At 40.9% G+C, this 25,097-nt stretch overlaps 1 protein-coding gene across 1 annotated transcript in view; it reads left to right on the top strand.

Annotated features, from left to right (window-relative positions):
* Positions 1–25,097, top strand: part of slco4a1 (solute carrier organic anion transporter family, member 4A1) — a 48,813-nt gene that overhangs the window by 14,020 nt on the left and 9,696 nt on the right. The window contains exons 3-7 of the mRNA XM_060836102.1: positions 7,602–7,723; positions 13,265–13,376; positions 19,090–19,244; positions 22,771–22,966; positions 23,939–24,104. Of these exons, the coding sequence (XP_060692085.1) occupies positions 7,602–7,723; positions 13,265–13,376; positions 19,090–19,244; positions 22,771–22,966; positions 23,939–24,104 (751 nt within the window). The remainder of the gene's footprint in view (positions 1–7,601; positions 7,724–13,264; positions 13,377–19,089; positions 19,245–22,770; positions 22,967–23,938; positions 24,105–25,097) is intronic.

Below are 25,097 nucleotides of genomic sequence, written 5' to 3'. Positions count from 1 at the left end.
AAAAAGGTTATCAGGAGGGTATAGAAAACACTTTAAGGATGTCTTCCAAGCCTCCTGGTGCCCAGAAGGTTTGGTATCCCTTACTGACCCAGAAAGAGGCCATACTTAAACAGCATATGTGAAGCCAAACATCCCAGTTCTTCAAGTCACTCATTGATCTAACTATTGTTGGTGTGTAGGTCCAGCATACTAGTTATTGTTACTCACCTCGAGAGCCAGAACTCCATAATGGAAGAAAACCATCCTTGGTGTCAAGGGACTGCTTAGGATAAAAAGAATGAAACCCATGTGCTCAGAGTATTAGCCTAAGTCCTCAGATCACAAGTCCAGTGTTATTACTACTGCAATACAATTTCCCCAAAAGAAACATTAGATTCTGCAATGGCCAGATGATAATCTTCATTCATTGTGGATGAATTAATTGAAAATCAATTCCTTAAAAATGAATTGAAACAAAGCCTTCCTTATCTGAAGTTATATTTGTGAATACGGATTTTATCCCGTTTTTTTTAATCCCAATCGGTTCTTTTGAGATGAAACCTTAAAATTTATTCAGTAGTAAGCTTGTCATATCAAATATTTACATTTTGTCGATAGAATTCTATTTCCTTTTATGGCTCTCCATTCCCTTTCCCCAGGCCATGCATGTCACATGGACAGATGACCTTCTGTTGGGCTTCATTATAATGAGTTTCCCATGGTGAGGTCAGAGAATGACTAATCAATATGGTTCTCATTATTTATTTTCCTTCTCAGTCAACAATAATGAAAGCAGCCTGGGAAAGAGTTCAATGGTTACCACCCACTTCTTGGTGCAGATGTTACCATTCCACCTTGAATGTTAAGTATATTTGAAAGCGAGCAGCCTTCTTTCTTTCCAGCTCAATTTCCCCCCTTTCAACAGATCTGTTTGAAGATGTCAAAAAAAATTCTCTGGTCATGTGGTTAAGACTGGCAAAGTTACGAACAATACTGCCCTCTCGTGGAAACAAAATATGCACACACAATGCCAGCAAGTTCCCACTTCCAGACCAGATTCCATTTCCTCTTCTTTCAGTCTGTGTCTGACCACAGCCAGAATATCATGCAGGTCAATAGCTACTATGCTGGCAGCATTCATGATGTTTTACTTCTGCAGAAATGTGGTTAAATAAAGTTGAAAAGTTGGTTCTTGAAGTGTCTTGGCATTGGTAAAGGTTGGCTAGCATGCTTCACAATGCACCAACAATTTCCATGTTGATACCCATCAGCCTTTTTCTATAGTCTACCAATCAAAGTCCTCACCTGCGTGAATGGACATTATGTCCTGTCCTTGTCTGTACCTGGTGCCTCAGCCCATACAGAATTTGTTTCCAATATATCCTGGCAGTGTCAATATCTGAGCAACAGTGAAATGAAGTGCTTTAATCTTTCGGGGTGTTTCTGTATTGCAGTTGCAGCTCAAGTATCTGAAAGGAAAAAATGTGCAAGAGTAAGGTTGTGGTGCAGGGAGTGGAGGAATGTAAGAGGCACATGGTTACAACTTGCACAGTTTTGTAGTCAGAAACCAACCTGTTGTGGCATTAACTTGTGCAGTTATCAGCTCCCACTGCTTCAGGTCAAATTGTCATCAACTGTGATGTCTAGCATCTCTTCCAATGGCAATGGACTTCCCCTCCAAGAGGTGTAAGCTACCTATAAATGCTGTTAGCCAATCACAAACATTTCTGCAGTAATTGGTGTGCTCAGTGCCAGCTGGACACAGGTTATCAAAAGACAAGCAGGAGGCGAGAAGAACACAGCAAGCCAAGCAGCATCAGGAGGTGGAGGAGTCAAAGTTTTGGGTATAACGTTCCTTTAGAAATGAAACGGCAGCATGCAGTGTGCAGATAGCATTATAATCAACAGACATTAGTCAATGCTTCCCATTCCAGTCCCCAGATACCTTTTTGGGAGCTATCCAATTTATTCCTCTTTAACAGATTATGACTCCACTGGTCATGAATAGAAAGTATTTTTAATAGAAGTATTATGTGAGGGAAATGATTCCTCACTGACACATTCTTCTGGAACAGAAGCTCTTCAGAAACTGCCTTTGATTCTTCATGTAATTATTTCCCTGATGCAAGGCCAGCAATTGTTGGCCACATTAATTCCAGTTGTATTGAATGATCTGCTGGGATAATTCAGTGGGCAGTTCAGAGTAAACCACATTGCATCCAGAGTCACCATGTGAGCTAAATGAGGTAATAATTGAAGATTTTCTTAGTTAAAACACACAATTTTTAGTTTTTAATGACAATCAATGTTAGCTACCTTGGTTATCATTATTATTGATAGGATAACTCAATATAAATTCCACTAGTTGGTAGGATTTGAATCAATATCCCCAGACAATTAGCTTAGTCCTCTAGATTACTAGAATCCCTACAGTGTGGAAGCAGGCTATTTGGCTCATCAAGACCCCAATGACACCCCCACCCAAGAGCCTCCTGCCCAGGCCTATTCTATTACCCTATCCCTGTAACTCTGCATTTCCTCCTAAACTGCAAACCCTGATACTATGGGGCAATTTAGCATGGCCAATTCACCTAACCTGCACATTTTTGGACCATGGGCAGAAACCAGAGGCATCTGGAGGGAACCCATGGAGACATGGGGAGAATGTGCAAACTGCACACAGACAGTTGCCTGAGGATGAATTGAACCTGGGATCCTGTGAGCTACTGTAACCACTGAGCTACCCTGCCACCCTGTGCTAATCCAATAACAACTCAGGGTCATGTGGGGCTTTGAGAGGAGCTTCAAGGTGGTATTCCTATGCACCTGCAGCCCATCTCCTTCCAAATGGTGGACATCGTGAAAGATGCCATCAAAGGCCCAAAGTCTATAACCGTCTTGAGTACTGCTACCAGTTTAGGTTGGCCCCCATACTGATCTGATCTCACCAACTCTTCTTATCACACTGAGGGGAGGGCAGGCAGAGCTAGTAGCTGGGAGTTGGGTGAGCTTCCTGCAAATGTGCAACACAGCTATCACTCCTCAAATTTACTAAAATTGAGGCAGCAGTGCCAGTTCTGATGATGCCAAAGACTATCTTTTCTACCCTTCTGTTTTTTCACACCTTCCCTTGTGCACCCAAACTCAATTGCTGTGGTGATTCACATGGGAAGCTCACCACTAAGGTCCTTCCTAACAAGGAAGGTTGTGATACATTTTAATCTGAACTCTCTACTGAGAGTCTTCAAGTGACTCCTGACCCCTTGATCTTTGGGCAGATGCAGCCAAGAGGTAGCAGGAGCTGCTGACAAGATTCATCTCCTTTCCTTTCCTTCCCTTCCCTGCCTCACCCTTAACCCATTGGGATTCAAAGCAATGTGTGGCTCTATAAGGAATGGCATATTTCCTCCCAGTCATTAAGGATCATTGTTATCAAACTTCAGGGAGAGTATTTTCTTTGTCCTCTACTAGAATGTTAGCCATTTGAGAGTTGGTGAGCTGGTTTTCAGCCATTTGGACACCAAATCTAGTTCCTCAAGATTGATTTAGTAGGTTTGCCTAAATGCTTGTGGAACCATCTTGAAGAAGGACACCACCGTTCGTTAGAAAGTCCTCACACCAAGTCCATTTGTAAGCAAGAACGGCTGAGCAGCTAGACCATTTGATAAAACAAGGATCACAGCAGCATCCTTACTGCACTGCTGATGGTTTATGCTTCTGAACTAGCTGGACCTTTCAGCTAATGCTGTTCAAGTAAAGCCGCAACACTGGCATCTACTGCACAAAGTTAATACATTCTGCTTTCTGTGGCATGCTTGGGCAATTTTTCAATAAAGCTCATTCTCAAATCATCAGCAAAATAGCAGAAGATGCTGTTGCCAATGTTATTAAACAGAATTTACTCACCAATGACTACTCACTAATGCAAAGTTGGTTTTGTCAGGACTGCTGAACTCCAAATCTCATTATGGCATTGTTCCAAATGCAGGAAAAATACCTGAATTCCAGAGATGAGGTAACAGTTATTGTCCTTTGACATCAAGTCAACACTTGTCCAAGTTTGGTGTCAAAGATAAAAATCATACAATACCAGATTATAGACCAACAGGTTTATTTGGACTGTAGCCTGGTGTTATGTGATTTCTACCTTTGTCCACCCCAGTCCAACATGGCACCTCCACATCATGGTGCCAAAGAGTAAAATTAAAGCCAATGGAAATCTGTGGAAACATTGTTCCCTGGCTGGATTTATATGTAACATAAAGGCAGATAGTTGTTTGAACCTGAAGAGGAGTCCTGGGGACCAACCATCTTTAGTTTCTTCATTAGTCTTCTTCTGTCCAGCATAAAGTCAGAGATGCAATCTTCAACAATAATTGCAGGGTCTTCATTTCTATTCCGAGCTCCTTAACTCCCGTGCTCATGTGAAACAAACTCTCAACAACACTAAGGTTTAGACTGATAATTGGCAAGTAATATTCACACCAAGTGTGAATAAGAGCATATAACCATGTCTCCTTGACATTCAACGGCATTATCATCATCTATTCCCTTACCTCCAATATGCTGGAAATCACCGTTAAACAGATACATTTACTGTGGCTATGAGAGCAGACCAGAGGCTGGACATTCTGTGACTCACCTCCTGACTCCACCATCCACAAGGCAGACATCAAGAATGTGATGAAATACCCTCCTGGATGAGTGCACTCCAAAAAAGTGAAGAAGTTGGGCACCATCCAGGAAAGAGTGTTCCATCACACTCCTGAATTAGCAATATTTTTCCAGGCCTTCACTGTTGCTGAGACAACATCCCAGAGCTCTGTCCCTTAAAGCATTAGGGAAACACCTTCATCACATGGACTGCCACAGCCTGAGAAAGCACTCATTTCCAAATTCTCAAGGGGAATTTGTATGAGACAATATATGCTGGCCTTGCCAGTGATGTCCACTTACTAAGACCGACTATAAGAAAAATTAACATACAAAATAACTGAAGAAAATTCCATTTGCTGATTCACATTGGCATCCTCAAAACAACAGAGTGTGAACGGGAGAGGTTAAAGAATAAATCATACATCTTGACCTTTTGTGGTAAGACTTCTCATGAGAATGTTTTGGTTAGTCATTCTTGGATCCAAGTTGGATGACGCCAACCATTCCCCACATTGAATTCCATCTATCCCACCAACCTTGTCTGTCTCTGTCCCCGTGTTGCTCCTTATTACTAATTGCACAATGTTCCTAAACTGGGATCATCTGCAAACATAGATTAACAGGTTCTTCAGGCAAGATTCAGAAGTATGTTGAGAAGCTCAAGTCCGAGCAGACATCTCTGGGGATCACCAGTTGTTACATCCTGCCAGTAAGAAAATGCTCCTATAATCCCTGTTCTATATCTTATATCATTAGACTCTTCACTCTTGGCCCTTCTTACACATCATATTTTCTTTTCAGTGGCCAAGGGGGCGGTATTTTAAGGAGAAATATTTAGGATGGAAATGATTAAACACTGATAATCCTCTGGCTAAGGTACACTCCTTAGATTACTTCTTATTTTCTCACAAGATGTGCGCACTATTGGCAAGACTAGCATTTATTCCATTTCCCTAATTGAAGTTAATCTGAGTGGCTTGCTGGGCCAGTTTAGAGGGTGTTGAAGAGTCAGTTGCTGTATCAGGGATGTAGAGTCACTTGAAGGGCCAGGCCAGGGAAGGACGACAGGGAGCGAGATGCGTTTTTACACAAATCAATGATAGTTCTCATGGACACTATCACTGACACTAGCAATGCATTCCAGATTTATTAAGTGAATTTAAATTGCACCAGCTGCCATTTTTGGACTTGAACCCATATTTCCAGAGCATTACCCCCAGTCGCTGGATTGAGAGTCCCTCAACATTGTATAGCTGTGTAGGACTTTAGTTAGGCCCCTTTTAGAATATTGTGCGCGGTCTGGTTGGCACACTTCCAGAGGATGTGGAGGCTTTGAAGAGGGGACAGTAACCCAGTTTACCAGGAAGTTGCATGTTTGGAGAATATTAGCTGTGGGGAGAAATTGGACAAACCTGTTTTGTGTTCACTTGAACATTGAAGGATAAGGAGCAACCTGATCGAAACATATAAAATTATGAAAGGCATGAATAGAATGGATAATCTGGGTCTTTTTTTCCCCCAGAGTAGAAATGCCAATTACTTGGGGACATACGTTTAAGAGAATTGTGAGTTTAAAGCAGATGTGAGAGGCATATATTTTACATATTGCTATTATATCTGCCTCCACAACCACCTTTGGCAGGCCTGCCAGAAGAGGTGGTGGAGTCAGATACAATGCCAATGTTTAAATTAAACCTGTTGTGTGATATTTAACTTTGTACACCCCAGTCCAACACCGGCATCTCCAAATAATGTTTAGAAGCACCTTGACAAATGTATGAATAGGTAGGGATTAGTGGGATACGGACAACGTTCAGGTAACCCAAGGTAATTAGTTTGGAAAGGCACCATGTGTTAAATGCAGGAGCCTGTTCCTATGCTGCACTGTTTGTTGTTCTGCATCTGTTACTGCTACACCATTATCTCCCCAAAAGTGGCATCCAATTCCAAACAATTCAATTTTTTTTGCCAATAATTACTTGTGTGCAGTGAGATTGAAGTCTGTATTGGCACGAGTGTAGTCCACTACCCACCATGATAGTGATCTCCTCAAAAAATTCAGCTAGGTTAGTCAGACATGAACTGCTGTTCATAAATCCATGCTAATATTAATTGGCGAGCTTATATTTGTTTTGGGTACACCACTGCTGTGTTCCATATGAGACAAATTTCACTTTGTTTAAAAGTACATCCAATCTCAACTCAATTGCAAAATACTCTCCTTTGAAAAAGAATAATCAAAAATCTTAAAAGGTATGAATGTATAGAACATTAAGGTATTGGACAGGTACATGGATGATAGGTATGGAGGGATTTGTACCAAACACAAGCAAATGGAACCAGATTAATTGTGAAAACTGTGTGGCATGGACTAGTAGAGGCAAATGACCTGTTCTCATGTTGTAAACCTCTATGACTCTGAGATTGCCCTCTAACAAGAGACTGTTGACACAGTTTATGACATTGTTTCAGAAAAAATTGAATTAGTTTGAAAAGAAAATGGAAAAAATGTGTGATTGACATCAGGACAGAGAGCTCGTGCCATTTGTATGATAAATTAATCATACTGTCATTTCTAAGATTCTGATCACTGCACAAAAGTCTTAACACTATTTTATGACAATGAGTGGTTATAGTTACAATATCTAGAATTTGAGGAGTGCTAAACCAAGAGGTGATCGATAATTTGACAATTGACTCCTCATTTCTTGGATTACATATTTCTTCACCAGCTGCCACTGTATAAGATGCTGCATTGGTAAGTGTGCATTCACATTTGTTCAAAGGATCACGCTAACAGTTAATTCTTAAATATTGAATTTGATTGAATTTATGCAGTGACTTATCCTTTGATTGAGTTGGAATACATTTCAAACAATGTCTGTAACTGTCCGTGCTTCCTAAATGCTTTTTCCACCATGAAAATGTTCTGTCCCAAAACTAATTGGTAAACTTTCTCACTGCAGGGTTAACCTTACCTCTGAAAACCCCTTATGGGTTGGAGCATGGTGGATTGGATTCCTTGGAGCTGGAGCAGCTGCATTCCTCATATCTGTCCCAATCCTTGGTTACCCTCGACAGCTTCCAGGTACTGAGTCTGTAGCTAAAGCTAGAATTCATGTCGTAAAATATTAGCTCATTACTTTTGTAGAAATGTAATGTGAGATTAATTCAGGCTATTAATCTGTGAAAATTGATCAGCTGACAGAATAGCACTGAACTTTGATATTGAGAGAACACAGTTAAAAATGAGGTAGAAAATTTTAAAATGACTGCCAAGGTCATGTGACCTGAAAATAGCAAACATGTAGGAATACGCTTAATGGCTGAGACAGGCTACCACACCCAGAAAAGATTACCTTCGGGCATTATTACCCAGAACATTTGTTCAATTTCAGAAAATCTGTTTTCTAACTCACAACCAAACATTCGAATGTCTGAGGGGTGATGCCCCTCGACCACAGACTTGAAGGCAAAACTCATTAAAGTGAGGAGGAGGAGTGAACCCTCTCACAATACAGATTTTAAAAAAAATCAAAGAAAAACAGGGAAACTTAGACAACGGAGCATGAAATTCTTTGCAAAAGTAAATTGTCCTCATTATGGTCCAACAGCTGGTTTATCACACATCAGACCCACCTCTTGTGAGCAGTCAGAAGAGAGAGATGTCAAGAAATGTTTGTTAATATCCAGGGAAGTGCAGTTACATCAAGAGAATGAAGCCTGTCCATCTACTTAGAAGTGGGGCCAGGTTCTGGAAAAGGTGATCAGTCATGGGAAAGAACAGGTTGTGCTCCTACACCTATAAGATTCTGCCCAACATTTCACATTCTTGATCTTTGCTGAAGCTTTCTAGCAATTTTTAAAAAATTCTTTTAGATTTCCAGCATCTGCAGTTGTTTATTTTTTGTATTTCTCTTTTGGGCTTCTTATTAGCTTACTACAGTGAGGTTTAATGCTTTGGCAGTGTGAAATCTCCCAGCCTCTTTCTGAAAAGATGCGCTGACCAGGATCATGATTCCTGTACGTACTCTGTAAATTAAAATTCTGGCTGTCAGGGGAGAATGCAGTTTATAGCTTCACACCTCTTTATTGAGAATCTTGACAAGATAACTGTATTTTCCAGACAGATTAGAATAACTGCATTGTGTACATGGTTGAAAAACTGGGCAAGAATTAACATGCGAAATTATACCTTGTTCCTTTTGTAGTATTTGAAGTTAGACCTTTGGATACAGACCAGTTCCTGTTCCCTACATCCGCATAATGGTTCTGCATGATCAGTATTACTGGCACACAGAATTTTCAGTAATCATTGTGGTGTTGGCTCAGCTTTGATCAGAAGCTGAAATTATTTGAATTAAAAACAAAATTTTGAAAGTTGTTAACTAAATTAAAAAATCAACTTATGCAGGAGACCTGAAATAATGGTATGAAGTATTAACCCATAAAAGCATATTTATCTGAATATTTCTCTCTGCTAATAAAATGGAATTATGAACCACATTAAAATCAATGGGTGAAGTCATCTTCTAAAATCATGGAGGGGGGAGTTTTAAATAAATGTTAAGCATTAATGTCTCAACAGTGTAACATCTGTTCATTGTGTTTGTACAAGGTCAGCAGATACAGTTTTTCAGCAGTGTCGTTCCTCTGATCTGTTTTGCCAGAATAAAATTGAATGAGTGACAGATGTAACGGCACTGTTCACCTCTATCGACAAAACCCTAGCCAGAGAAACAATAGCCAACCTGCTGGACATACAGAACAGACAACAGGACGGTGAACCTAACAAAGACGGCATACTCAAACTACTGGACCTGTGCCTCACAACACACTTCACATTCAACAACCAAATATATGAACAAATCAACAGCACACCCATGGGCTCACCCATCTCTGGACTCATAGCAGAAGTGGTAATGCAAAGGTTAGAACAAACAGTCTGACCGCAAATTCAACCCAAACTCTGAGTCAGATATGTGGATGGCACCTTTGTAATAATTAAAAACACAGAAATAGAGAACACACACCAGATCATCAATGCCACACTCACAGGAATCCCATTCACGAGGGGAAGAAAAGGACAACCAACTCCCATTCCTAGACGTGATGGTACAGAGAACACCGAATGGAGAATTCACCACAAAGGTATACAGGAAAGCCACACACACAGACCAAGTCCTGAACTACGAAAGCAACCACCCCAACACACAAAAGAAGTTGCATCAAGACACTGTTCAAAAGGGCCACAACACACTGCAGTACACCAGAACTGCAAAAAGAAGAACACCTCTACAATGTATTCGCCAAAAGCGAATACCCGCACAATTTCATCAACAGATGCCTTAGGGAAAGACAACGAAATGAGGACATGCCGCAACCCAAAGGACCAGCCACACTACCATACATCAAGAGCATTTCCGAACTGTCAGCCAGACTACTGCGACCACTAGGACTCATAACAGCACACAAACCAACAGCCACTCAGACAACAGCTCACCAGAACGAAGGACCCGATACCCAGCATGAGCAAAACCACAGGAGGACCAGTTCCCCCACTGAACACACTAGATGGCCTCCTTCTTTAGAGACTGCAATTTCCCTTGCAACGTGGTTAAAGATGCCCTCCAAAACATCTCGCCCGCATCCTGCACCTCTGCCCTCAGACCCCACCCCGCCAACTGTAACAAGGACAGAATGCCCCTGGTGCTCACCTTCCACCCTACAAACCTTCACATAAACCAAATCATCCGCCAATATTTCCGCCACCTCCCAAAAGACCCCACCACCAGGGATATATTTCCCTCCCCATCCCTTTCCGCCTTCCGCAAAGACCGTTCCCTCCGTGACTACCTGGTCAGGTCCACACCCCCCTACAACCCACCCTCCCATCCTGGCACTTTCCCCTGCCACCGCAGGAACTGTAAAACCTGTCCCCACATCTCCTCCCTCACCTCTATCCAAGACCCTAAAGGAGCCTTCCACATCCATCAAAGTTTTACTTACACATCCACTAATATCACTTATTGTATCCGTTGCTCCCGGTGCGGTCCCCTCTACATTGGGGAGACTGGGCGCCTCCTAGCAAAGCGCTTTAGGGAACATCTCCGGGACACCCGCACCAATCAACCACATCGCCCTGTGGCCCAACATTTCAACACCCCCTCCCACTCTGCCGAGGACATGGAGGTCCTGGGCCTCCTTCACTGCCGCTCCCTCACCACCAAATGCCTGGAGGAAGACCGCCTCATCTTCCGCCTCGGAACACTTCAATCCCAGGGCATCAATGTGGACTTCAACAGTTTCCTCATTTCCCCTTCCCCGACCTTACCTTAATTCCAAGCTTCCAGCTCAGTACTGTCCCCATGACTTGTCCGGACCAGTCCTACCTGCCTATCTCCTTTTCCACCTATCCATTCCACCCTCTCCTCCCTGACCTATCACCTTCATCCTCAAGAAGGGCTTATGCCCGAAACGTCAAATCTCCTGTTCCTTGGATGCTGCCTGACCTGCTGCGCTTTTCCAGCAACACATTTTCAGCTCTGATCTCCAGCATCTGCAGACCTCATTCTCTCCTATCACCTTCATCCCCTCCCCCACTCACCCATTGTACTCTATGCTACTTTCTCCCCACCCTCCTCTAGCTTATCTCTCCACTGCCTTTATTCCTGATAAAGGGCTTTTGCCCGAAACGTCGATTTTGCTGCACCTTGGATACTGCCTGAACTGCTGTGCTCTTCCAGCACCACTAATCCAGAATCTGGTTTCCAGCATCTGCAGTCATTGTTTTTACCTACAAAATTCCATGAAAGGACTGCACAAGGACAAACAGGAAGACAGCTAACGATCCGTATCTATGAACACCAGCTAGCCATGAAACGACACAACCAGCTATCCTTAGTAGCCACACACGCAGATGACAAGCAACATGAGTTCGACTGGGACAACACTATTATTATAGGACAAGCCAAACAGAGAACAGTCAGGGAATTCCTAGAGGCATGGCACTCATCCACAGATTCAATCAATAAGCACATCGACCTGGACCCAATATACCGACCACTACAACGGACAGCTGGAACTGACAACCGGAAGCGGCAGGCAGAGACAAACCACTATAAATGCCAGAGGAAACATCACAGAAGCGCTTCACTTGAGGCACCCAAACACTGAGGATGTCACCTAGACAGGGGACGAAACATCTGCAATTCAAATTCCCAGCTCGGCAAACAGAACCACAACGAGCACCCGAGCTACAAATCTTCTCACAAACTTTGAATATAGATGTATCATTTTTGCAAAATCATCTTGTATAATATGACATGAATTACATGGGAAATCTGTCCCCTTCCAAAATTTAAGCAAGGCTCGTATCATTACTTGTGTTTAGATCAGAGTGATGCTGGAAAAGCACAGCAGATCAGGCAGCATCCGAGGAGCAGGTAATCGACATTTCAGGCAAAAGCTCTTCATCAGGAATCATCAGGCTTTTGCCCAAAACGTTGATTTTCCTGCTCCTCAGATGCTGCCTGACCTGCTGTGCTCTTCCAGCACCACTCTGATCTAAACTCTGGTTTTCAGCACCTGCAGTCCTCACTTTTGCCTCATTATTTGTTGGTCAGAGAATGTGTTACAATTATTTCTTAGCAGCAGTGTACCTCACTGTAGAAGTGCATTGACACACAAACACAACATCACTGTATCTGCTGCACTTTGATCATAGTATTAGTCAGTTGAACAGTATCAATTACAGGCTGAGTTCCTGTTCAAAATCCATCAAACTGAGCTCTTCTGGAAGAACTGTGGTAGCATTAGGTTTTTTTTTAGCCATGTTGAACATGGAAATCAGTTCATTGGGATATTTGTCCTAAATCTGTATTGTACCTAAGTAAAATGTTCATGACCCCACATAACTTTCTTTGTGCTAGTACAGATAGTAAAAATAATGATACAAGTGTTAATGCCCAAACCTCACCAGCATCACCCTACCTCCACATGGTTTAGAAATGTATTTATGCAAAACAGATGGGTCCCTTTTTATTTCAGTTTGACCAAAGTTAATGCGATTAGTTTTAATTGTCTTTGGCACCCTAGGATTTCTACTCATCTCTTATTGGAAGATTCAAAATTGCCAATTTAAATTTCAAACAGCAATTACTAAACAGTTGAGGTTTGCAGCTTCCTCAAGCTCGGTTGTTTTCCTGAAGCTGGGTGGGACTAGTTAAATTAGGCTAGTTGTCTATCCACATCACTTCAAATCAAATAAACAGAACTTTTTCAGGTGACGGCTTGGCTTTCCTTCACTCACCTGTTATACTTATCAGATCATCTTCACTGTTTCTGGTAATGGGAATAAAAATCCTGATGCTATGCATTTTGCGACCACAGGGTGTCATCATATCTGTGTTCTAACATCAATGCATGCAATTTGAAAATGTTTGATCTCATGTCTATATCAGCTACTCAACATCTCTACAGTAGACTAGGAGCTCTAATGAATTCTTAACAGTTCATTGTGGATGTTCCAATACTTTTACCCATGTAGCAAAACAGTAAAAGTGATTCTAAACTGTAACTGTGTGTGGTCTTGATAAAATCCCAGCTGAGCAACTTTTCTGTAATTTAGGGTCGCAGCGTTATGTGACAATGAGAGTCTCTGAAGCTCATCAGTTGAAGGATGGAAGCAACCAATCAGCACTGGAACCAGACTTTGGGAAGACATTAAAGGACTTGCCGAGGTAATGTGCACAATGTAATTATTATTATCTAATCATGTCTGTCCAAGGGAGTCTCTATAAAGGAGACCATGTTGTGCAGTGGTCATATCTCTGTGTCTAAGACAGAAGACACTCTGGATTCAAGTCCCACTTCAGGACTTGGTAGATGTGTTTGTAACATGAATGGACAGGTTGATTGTGACCCTGTAACTCCATCCTACAGTGGGCAGTAACAGCCAGAGTGTTTCCTGGTCAGCCATACCACTGCTTCCAGTCACAGACAAATATAGTAAGAAGGTGCATCCAGCTGTAAAAAACAGAAACAGCTGCCAAATTCAAAAATAATGTTTGAAATCAAGGTGATCAACCAGTTTTATGGTGGCCCCATGTAATATAGGAAATGCTGATAGAAAAATACTTGTTCCGAAACGAATACTTGTTTATCGAAAAGAAAATCTGCAACCTATTTTTGCAAAGATTCTGCTAACTTAACTAATTCCAAATCGTTTGCTCAGTGATTCCTGTCTATATTGGTCAGTCTATAAGTGCAAATCATCAGGAGTCTCTAAAGTAAACAGATTGACAGTTACTCTGGTATTGATTTTAAAATAAGCCAACTCAGTGATAAGCTAAGTCAGTGGAAGGACAACTCTGAGATTGTCCTTCTTATTACCTTGTTCACTCTTCAGAAAGCATTGAGACCAGATTTCCTACGTTCGACTTCTTAGGTACGGACCTGGGGAGAGTGTATGATCATTTTGTTTCCATTATTCTGGTGTCACTGGTGGTACATATCATTGAGCTATGCACAGCCAATCCATAATTCTTAACAATTAACCAAGATTCCTTCTGGTAGCTGAGTTTTCATTGTGGTTCCTGGAAATCAGTTAGACTTTAATTCACACAAAATCCATTCACTCAGAGTTAAAATTCAGCCTGAGAGAACAGCAGATGTAAATCAGAAAGAAAAGCTGAAGTTGCTGGAAAAGCTCAACAAGTCTGGCAACATCTGTGAAGAGAAATCCGAGTTAATGGTGCGGGTCCAGTGACCTTTGCTCAGAACAATTCTCTTCACGGTTGCTGCCAGTCCTGCTGAGCTTTTCCAGGAACTTTTGCTTTTGTTTAAAATTCAGCCCATTTAGCAAAACATTCAATCTTGGCAAACTATCTCCTGTCCAGGTGACTGGACAACTGTTTTGCCAGGTGGCCTCGTTATTAATGCTTATCTGAGCTCCACGATTACAGCAAGTTTTGCTTACACACTTCTGTCGGTGGGGGGGTGGTTTGCTTAGCTTTGGTTGGTTGATCTTCCTTTGAATTAGTTTTTCAATGCCTATGGGTTAATTTGAAAGATGGTTGCTTTCTTTATGGCAAATTTCACTGCTTGTGTTTGTTTGGCTCCTTTATTACCTGGTCATTACATGTTTGTTTTTAGAAAATCGAACCTTGGGCATTGAAAAATCACTTCAAGGTGGAATGCTACATCTTTCTTGAGTTTTTGGTTCCTGACTTCGTACTAGGATGCTGTCATGGATCACAACCTCTCTGAGAAGTCATGAACTACATCTTCTATAAAAGCATGTACATCCATCAAAACTAAAGGTGTGGGAGGGTAGAGGAAATGTCCACCTCAACAATGGAGCAGGTATGGGTTGTGTGGGCTCGTTACCCACATACTTACCCCAGAGTGAGTCATAACGCCAGAGATGGGGCTTTTTCAGGAATCCTGGAGTTGTGTCCTCTCTGTCATATCTATTCAATACAAGGAGGCATGAAAACCTGAGCAGACAGTTTAACCTTCCCTCATAATTCACCGTGTTTCTGAAAACTTCATGAAGCTCCCTTATAGGAAATAATATAAGGATGACACTCCAGCAGTTTCTTAGCATCACGTTTGACACTCCACAAGCTAGATTTCAAAAGTAACACACATAATACCTTGAGGCAAAAGGAAGCATCTATGTTTACTTGGAAAAATACTTTTTGTTTTTAAAAGTAAGATTTTATTTGCCATCAGCTGGAAAGAAATGTCAAACTGTGAAAGTAGAAAAATGTCAGTGTTCTTAAAATTTCACAGTTAAAGTTATTCACATTTATATTTTAAAATAAAAAAAAACTGCAGATGCTGGAGATCTGAAATGAAAACAGAAATTGCTGGTGAAACTCAGCAGTTCTGGCAGTACCTGTGCGTTCGGAAGAATGTAATGATACAATTGACACAAAGCCTAAGACACACAAGTTAGAATGGCTACTGTAAAACGTTGCTAAAGAGGCTTTAAGGTGGATCGTAGTGGAAAAGGGTAAGAATTCGTAAGGTTAGAGTTTAAGGAATGGTCACCAATTGTGGTGAGAAGCTATGTATTGGAGGCTAGGATTAGATGAGCAGAGAATCCCTGGGAGGTTGGAGGAGTTCCTAGTGATCGGGAGCATTGAGTCATTGGAGAGATCACCAGGATGAGAATTTTGAAGATAATTGTCCGATTATATTTCTCTGAACCATCTTGAGTGACTTTCCCAAATTGCAAGTGCTTTAGAAATGCAAGTTAACTTTGCTGTGAGTTTTTAATTTTCGGAATTCTGCTGTTTCTCTACTTCGACAATTTGATATTTCATTCCAGCTGCTAGCAAATATAGACTGACTACAGTAAAGAGAACAGAAATGAGGAGAAACTTCTTCACCCAGAGAGTGGTGGCTGTGTGGAATGCTTTGCCCCAGAGGGCAGTGGAGGCCCAATCTCTGGATTCATTTGAGAAAGAGTTGGATAGAGCTCTCAAGGATAATGGAATCAAAGGTTATGGAGATAAGGCAGGAACAGGATACTGGTTAAGGATGATCAGCCATGATCATATTGAATGGTGGAGCAGGCTTGAAGGGCAGAATGGCCTACTCCTGCACCTATTGTCTATTGTCTATTATCCGGCATTCCATTATCTGAAGATCGGATTATCCAGCAAGATCGCATGGTCCTGATGCTTGGCTGAACTATTTTATCCAGCATTCAATTATCCAGAATTCAATTAACTGAACGAAATACTTCCCGCCCATGTCCTTCAGATAATCAAAGTTCCTCTGTACTTAGAACATGCACCACTGTTCCAGTTACACTCTAGAGGTCACACCCACACAGATATTTATTATAACTTAAGTTATTACATGTGTTGTTTTTGAAATCTGGCTGGTGGAGAGTTAAATGTGACAGCTAGCAATGTACCAGAGTGTCATGCATTACTGCCTACACCCGAGGCTAATGAAGTTTTTAAAACATTAGTGAATCGGAAATCAATACTGAGCATCAAGACAGTGTCATGGACAAAACATACTTGGCAAGAGTCAAACAACAGTGTTTCAGATGAGCTAAAATTGGTGGAAGTCAAAGAAGTGGAGAACAGCCAGGATAGAATTGGAATACGCAACTCTGACAGTAGCAGAAGAATAGGTGAGGGATCAAGTCAACAGATTGGTTGAAGCCAAGGCTAAGATGTGAAATGCTATGGAAGCAGTTTTTGTGACGGTGAAGATATTGAAACAAGGTGCTCAGTTCAGGGTCAAGTGTCATGTTGAGATTGCAGAATGATTGCTCCATTTTGCCTGGAGCCAAAATGAGAGAGAGGAATGGAATCAATGGCATCTAACTTTGTGGGATCTGGGTGTCATTGGTTGATCAGCATTTATTGCCCAGTCATAGTAGCTGTTGAGTAGGTGGTGGTAAGCTGCCTTCTTGAACAACTTCGGCCCACATGCTATGAGTAGATCCACAATGCCATAAGTGAGGGAGTTTCAGGATTTTAACTTAGCGACAGTGGAAGAACGGCGATCTATTTCCAAGTCAGGATGATGAATGGCTTGGGTGGAGCTTGCAAGTGATGGTGTTCGCAAGTATCTGCTCCTTTGTCTTTCTAGATGGAAGTAGTCGTGGCTTTGGAAGGTGCTGTCTAGAGATCTTTGGTGAATTTCTGTGGTGCATCTGGTAGGTAATGCGCACTGCTGCTACTGAGCATTATTGCTATTAATTCAAAAACTGCTGCAACTGAGCATCAGTGGTGGAATTTTGTGGATGTGGTGCTAATCAAGTAGGTTGGAGAAAGTGAGGTCTGCAGATGCTGGAGATCAGAGCTGAAAATGTGTTGCTGGAAAAGCGCAGCAGGTCAGGCAGCATCCAAGGACAAGAAATTCGACGTTTCGGGCATAAGCCCTTCATCAGGAATGAGGAAAGTGTGTCCAGCAGGCTGGACACACTTTCCTCATTCCTGATGAAGGGCTTATGCCTGAAACGTCGAATTTCCTGTTCCTTGGATGCTTCCTGACCTGCTGCGCTTTTCCAGCAACACATTTTCAGCTCTAATCAAGTAGGTTGCTTTGACCTGGATGGGGTCAAGCTTTTTCAGTGTTGTTGGAGCTGCACCCATCCAGGCAAGTGGGGAATATTCCATCACACTCCTGACTTGTGCTTTGTAAATGGTGGTAAGGCTTTAAGAGTCAGGAGGTGATTTACTTGCCACAGTATTCTATTCCTCTGATCAGTTCTTGTAGCCACCGCATTTATATAGTGAGTCCAATTGAGATTCTGGTCAATGGTAACCCCCAGAATGTTGAGGAGGGCAACTTCATCCTGACTGTATAGCAATGTGCTGCTACCCCTGTCCTGCTTGTGGGACAGGACATATCCAGGAATGGTGATGGGACACTGTGTCTGTAAGGTATGATTGCATGAGTATGACTAGGTCATCCTGTTGTTTGGCTCTTCAGTGAGACAGCTCTCTCAGTTTTGGCACAAGCTCAGAGATGTTAGTGAGGAGGACTTTGCAGTGTTGACAGGGCCGTGTCTGTCGTTGGCTTTTTCGGTGTCTGGGTTGATGGTCTGTCCAGTTTCATTTCTCTGTTGAGATTTCATAGAGACTGATTCAACTGAGTGGCTTGCGAGGCCATTTGAGAATGCACTTGAAAGTCAGCCACATTACTGTGGATCTGGAGTCACATGTAGTCTATACCCAGGTGAGGGTTAGATTTCCTTCCCTGAATCCAGATAGGTTTTTCCAACAATCGGCAAAGATTTCATGGTCATAGTAGATTCTTAACTCCAGATGTTTTCCATTGAATTCAAATTTCATCACCTACCCTGTTGGAATTTGAACCTGGGTCCCCAGGACATTAGCTGAGTTTTTGAATTAATAGCAATAATAACCCCCAATAATGGAATTAATTTCCCCAAAGTTTAATTGAAGAAAAATGTGTCTCATCCATGATTTTCAAGGTGATTGGAATTGAAAAATGAAAAACTAATGCATCAACAGCATACATTCTGGGCCAGACCCAACCTGGAGTATTGGTCCAGATTTTCAGAGTTGGGGAGGCTACAGGGATCTTTATAAATGACATCGATGTCCTGGATTCAGAGTCTCACCACTATTTCTGAAAATTCCCTTTTTCACTGGTAGGAGAAAGAGGGTGATTTTCTCACAAGGAAAGTCAGATTCAACTTGGACTCCAACTCCTAGCCACCCCTCCCAGAACATATATGACTGAGAACTTAAAGAAAGCCAAGGACAAATCCTAAATTGTTGTGTGTCCGTTTAATGTTGCCTTCATCATTACACGTGATATCTTAATTTTAATGGCTTTCTATTTCATTTGTTTCGGTGCACTGCAGAAAACAAGAAGGAATGAGGAAGAAAAAGTGACACTTATACTGTTGATACATCTCTTAACAGCATGACCGTATCTTTCTGTCCACAGGTCAGCATTGCTATTGCTGAGGAATCCAACCTTCATCTTTCTCTGTCTGTCAGGAGCGACAGAGGCCACTCTAATAGCTGGCATGTCTACATTCGGTCCCAAGTTCCTTGAATCCCAGTTTAGTCTGAGTGCCTCACAAGCTGCAACCCTATTTGGTAAGAATAGAATACATGAGTTGTTTAGATTTATTTTGCAACAGTTTTAATAATGGAGTCAATGAGTATTTACATTATGTTTTATTCACCTGAGCCACTTAACACAATAGTGAAAAATGGCAGTGAGATGGTCATATTGCTGCTGTCATCCGATATATTTTCTCAGGTGCAACATTTTTAACATTCTCCCTTTGAAGCTGTTGATGGACCTTCCTTTGACCTGCTATGGGCATTGTGATGATACACTCTCACTTTGTTGGAGAGCAAATTCCAGAATATCCATCAATAATTGTGAAGAAATAGAAGTTCAGTTTGTGATTGTGTGTGATTTAATCAAGAATTCAAAGGCAAGACAGTTCATATGGACTTGTTGCTCTTATTCTTTCTGCGGAATGTGTCACAGGGCAAGGCAAAACTTGAGAATTCCTAGTTGCCTTCAGGAGGTCGTACATGCTAATGAGGTACTTTGCTTTGGCAGTTGTGGTATTTCACCGTGCTTCTGATTTACCCTTGTAGGTTGCAATGAAAAATTGAGGGGACAGGAGATAAAGCACTTGGCTGTGAAGTTCTATTCCAACCCATTCATTGCAGCAGTGCATTGCTATATAATCTGCTGCTTAAGGTACTTAGCATGCAGGTCGTTGTATCCTCATTAGGGTAGTTTGTCATTCCAATGGATGGATGATGCTGCAGTATAACTGACTCTTCGATACTCTCTGTTGAAGTTAATCTTCTGATTTTATGATGGTTAAGATGCATTGGACCATGATACAGATTAATGGTTGTGTACAATCTCGTTGCTTCTGGTACACAGTGAATAATGGCTGTTCATATTCTTAGTTGTTAAATGTGGTCTTGGTCTATTCCAGTGAGAACTTTAATAGCAAAATATAATTTCGAATGAGGTCACATCTGGTTCTAAAGATGCACTTCGGCATATGGTTTCGTAAATCTCTTGTTATTGCCAGTGTTTTTCTCTTCATTTAGTATAGCCCTGTAATTTTAGTCTGCGCACTAACTCATCAAGCCTAACCCAGGCATCACTGCAAGTTGATGGGTCGAGTTAATGTGGGATGTTATTCTTTGGTACCAGATATGTCATTGTGTATTGTGGATATAACCAGGCCTGCTGTTCTGCACTTTTACTTTGTCTGAACTACATGCGTCCAATTTCAAGCAATCTAACCTACAAATTATGTTTACACTTGGCCATACACCAACACAATATACTGGTTTGAATTAACCCCATTCTACATTCCTCCATCGTGTGCAAGAGATCTGATATCTTTTTCCTCTTTGTACATTTCCTATATTATGTAGTCTGTAATTATACTTTCAGTGTCTGGCCTACATTTTATTTAGTGTTATTGGCATTTATTAGTGAAGAGAGATCCAGTAAAATATAAATAATCAAACTCATCATGAAACCGTCATAAAGATATGAGAATAAGAGCCCAAAAGCAGAGATTCAATATAAATATTAACAAACCAGGCCATTTCTAAATTGTAGTGACTGATGGGTGTGGGTGGGGTGCAGCTTCAAATCCACCTTCGGGTGTCTCTCTGAGTGGAGTTTGTACATTCTCCTTGTATCTAGGTGGGTTTCCTCTCCCAATCCAAAGATGTGCAGGTTAGGTGGATTAGGTAAAAACAATGACTGCAGATGCTGGAAACCAGATTCTGGATTAGAGTGGTGCTGGAAAAGCACAGCAGTTCAGGCAGCATCCGAGGAGCAGGTAAGTCGACGTTTCAGGCAAAAGCCCTTCATCAGGAAAGAGGCAGAGTGCCTGAAGGGTAGAGCAATAAATGAGAGGAGGATGGTGGTGGGGAGAAGGTAGCATAGAGTACAATATGTGAGTGGGGGAGGGGATGAAGATGAAGTTGATAGGTGAGGGAGGGGAAGGTAGCAAAGAGTAGGTGGATTGGCTGTGCTAAATTGCCCATAGTATCCAGGGTTGGTTTTAATGAGATGTTCAATAGAAGGTTGGAGTGGACTTGATGGACTGAACGGCCTGCTTCCACACAATAGGGATTCCATTCTATGATAATTGTGTGACAGATTTTCTTTTGCTATCAAAAACAGTGGAATTGTTCATTAACCAATAGATCACAGTTTATAATTACAACTAATTACATGATTTCTATACTGATAACAAATTATGTGTATTTTGTATCAAATAATGGAAATGACATTTTTATACTTAAAAAGACAATGAAACCTGGTACAATGGTTGATTTCCTTATTCATCTTGTGTAGTGCCTTATTTCATGATGTTTTGACATGAATGTTAATGAATAAATCTATGTCTCTGAGCAGGAACTGTCTCATAGAGTAATAGAGTCAAACAGAAACAGATCTTTCAATCCAACTCGGTCAATACTGAGCATAATCCCAAACTAAACTAGTCCCACCTGCTTGCTCCTGGGCCACATCCCTCCAAATCTTTCCTATTCATGTGCTTGCCCATATCCACCAGTTCCTCAGGAAATTCATTGCACACGCGAACCACCCTTTGTATAAACAAATTGTTCCTCTTGACTTCTTTAAATCTTTCTCTGTTCTCCCCTTAAAAATGTGCCTCGTCATCTTGAAAGCCCTATCCCAGGGAAAAGATACCTACCATGAACCCTATCTATTTTCCTCATGATTTTATAAGCCTCTGTCAGATCTGTAATCTCTCAACCTCCTACATTCCAGTGAATAAAGTCCAAGCCTTACCAACCTTTCCTTATATCGCAAACCTTCCATACTCGGCAACATCTTGGTAAATCTCTTCTGAGTCCTCTCCTCGCGACCCAGCAATTTAGCTGTATCAACCTTCCCTGTTTTTCCCTGGGAGAATTGCAGATTTTCCCCAGTCTGCCTTGGCTCTATTTCAGGCCCCAGCTGAAAAACACGTCAATTTTTTTTTCCCTTTTGTTGGTCCATTTCCACAGTTGCTCCTTGTGGGTGCTCTGTGGAATTAGGTAGAAGGGTACAGTATGTCAATTCTAGATTTGGAAATTAATGTTGTACTGAGCTCAGGTTTTAAATTGTGCTTAAACTGTCCTTGATCATTGTCTGGGAACTTTAATCAGACCTTTTTTGAGCTCCCCAAAAAAAATCCAAAACATGACTTAGGTTGCAGCTGATGCCTCAATTAAATGAATATTTATGCTTTATATTTCAAAGAGTGAAGTCTAATTACATATTGATGAGTAATCCAATTGCTTGTCATCATGTACTTGGTGAAGTTTGACTAAGGAGGATATATTCCCAGGGCTGCCAGACCTGCTGAGCATTTGCAGTAATTTCTATTTTAGTTTCTGATTTCCCTCATCCACTGTTCTTTCGTTTTCTATTAAGTATATATGCTCATCTGTGCCTATAAGGAATGTTAAATTATTTGAATGATTGTTAGCAACCACATCTCATTTTCTGCAAAGACACATAATGGTCAAAAACTGAGAATACATAGGTGATCACTTGCTTAATCTAAATTAAATGGATTTGTAATGACCTTTTTGTTGCTTTCCCCAATTTTAGGCTACCTTGTAGTCCCAGCAGGTGGAGGTGGTACTTTCCTTGGCGGATTTATTGTGAATAAATTAAAACTCCGTTGTGCTGGGATCATCAAGTTTTGTCTGTTTTGTACGTTCTTTGGCTTGCTAGCTATTTTCATAGTCTGCATTCACTGCCCGAACGTGCCTGTGGCTGGAATCACTTCTACTTTCAATGGCAGGTATGAGCACATATCTAATTATAAACTTGGTAATTTTAAAACTTTAATATAGTTTTGGTATTCAATCATTAAAGCAAGGGAGTATCTATTTTCTAATGGTCAACAAGATTAGTAAATAATACACCTTTGAAAATTAAGTCAAGATTTCACAATTTATTTACTTTGGAATCTGAGAAAATAGTGGAACTATATATGCTCTCATATTTCAAACAAAATGCCTAACTGAACTATCTTAGTACTTGTACAAAAACCATTTGTCAATTTGAAAGTTGTTCAGACATTTTCTTACCACTTCTTCTCTGGTGCAGACAGAGTTTCATTTCTCATCTCCTCTGCATACTTATTCATTATCTGCTTCATTTTAACTTGTCTATCTTATGTCTTGTGGGGCTACTAGTTGTTTGGGTGTTGCAAATCCTTCTTTCTATACAGAGTGTGTGGGGTCTGTTTAGTTCAAGTGGCAGAGAATGAACCATTTATGAGGTTCAACAAGAAGAGGCATTGTCATTTATTGAGAGGTCATAGGTTTAGGATCAGGAGTAGCAGGTTTAAAACAGAGCTGAGGAGAGATTACTTCACTCAAATCGTCGTGAACCTGTCGAATTCATTATCCCAGACTGTGGTGGATGCTGGGACATTGAGTAAATTTAAGGAGGAGATACATATTTAGTGCATAATTTGCAGAAATCTTCCATCTTATTACGGATTGCATAATATTGGTATGTATAAATAGATATGAATGAATAGGAATACTTTATTCTGTTAACCCCGTTCAATATTCTATTGAGTAGATGTGAAGATTGTTGCGACTTTCTAGGGTAGTATAATGGAAAAGATTACCCCACTACTGTTAAGATGAAATGTGGAAGATGCATAAATACATTAATTGTTTGATTTATACTTGTTTAAGGCTTCAGTGATGCAATTAACCAGGGAATGTGCTGATTGATGCTGAGACATTGCTTTCCACAGTTTTTATAATGGTCCAGTTAATGTGACTGCAGCTTGCAATACAGAGTGTAACTGTTCAATGGAATTATATCACCCAGTTTGTGGAGAAAATGGTTTAATGTACTACTCCCCATGCCATGCTGGATGTACAGAATTGAATACAACATTGTTGGACAATGGCAGAAAGGTATTTTTTCTAGTTTCTACTTTGTGTATTAGTTGACAGCCTCTGTAAAGGACTGGAATTCTTTTTTAATTGCATGTACTTACAGCCTTTAAACAGAATGAACAAATTTTTCTTTTTAACTAATTAAACAAAAAATGCATGATGGATATTTAAATATATCATATCAAACAGTTATGGAGCATGTTACAGATCACTGGGGTAGTGTAATGGAAATCAAGCCCACTATTCCTGGAGTCACCACAAAAGTTAAAGATTTTTAAAAGTATGCAAAATTTCCCCATTTGCTTGATTGAATCTGCAGACTAGGTTTTTGCACAGCAGAAGAATTACTATATATTAAAGATAATTAGACTTTATTACCAGTAAACAGGGCCAGATAACAGTACTAATTAAAATTGTAATCCCCTTATAAGCTTTCCCTTATACAGACAGTAAAACCAGTTATGGACAGAGAGGGGAATCTGGAAAGACAATTCAGTAATTGTTGGTCACAGATACTGTTGTTGAGATTATCTTTATAACTCTGGTTGGCGAGCACATTGCTTCAGTTATCTTTGAGAGCTTCCATTGGTTGCTGAGAGATACAAGATGGTCAGTTTACTTATAAAAGGTCTCTGACTTATCAGTCAAAAGTCAGAACCACTATAATCTTTGCAGGAAAAATGAACTGATTTTCCTCAGGTTTATGTTGAGCTTTGACTGCAAATAACAGAGACCATGCCTGAGTTGGAGTAGAAATAAATATTTCTGTCTCTCTCGCTCTTTCTGCAACTTATTCACAGCTTCAAGCCTGTTCAGTTATGTGAGAACCAATCAAACAGTTGTTGGCAAGCAAGAAGGTCTATTGATAGCTGGTGACTAGTCCATAGACCAATCAACTTATTGTTATTAGCAAAAGCTGCATCAATATACCTCTATAGCTTCAAATCATCTCCAGTCAAACTTTAATTGCTGCTTGTTCAAGTAGTTGTTTCCACAATGTCCACCATAAGT

The sequence above is a fragment of the Hemiscyllium ocellatum genome, chromosome 15, assembly GCF_020745735.1.
Source record: "Hemiscyllium ocellatum isolate sHemOce1 chromosome 15, sHemOce1.pat.X.cur, whole genome shotgun sequence".
Taxonomy (NCBI): Eukaryota; Metazoa; Chordata; class Chondrichthyes; order Orectolobiformes; family Hemiscylliidae; genus Hemiscyllium; species Hemiscyllium ocellatum.
The sequence above is the reverse complement of the archived record's forward strand: the minus strand, read 5'-3'. Positions and strand labels throughout refer to the sequence as shown.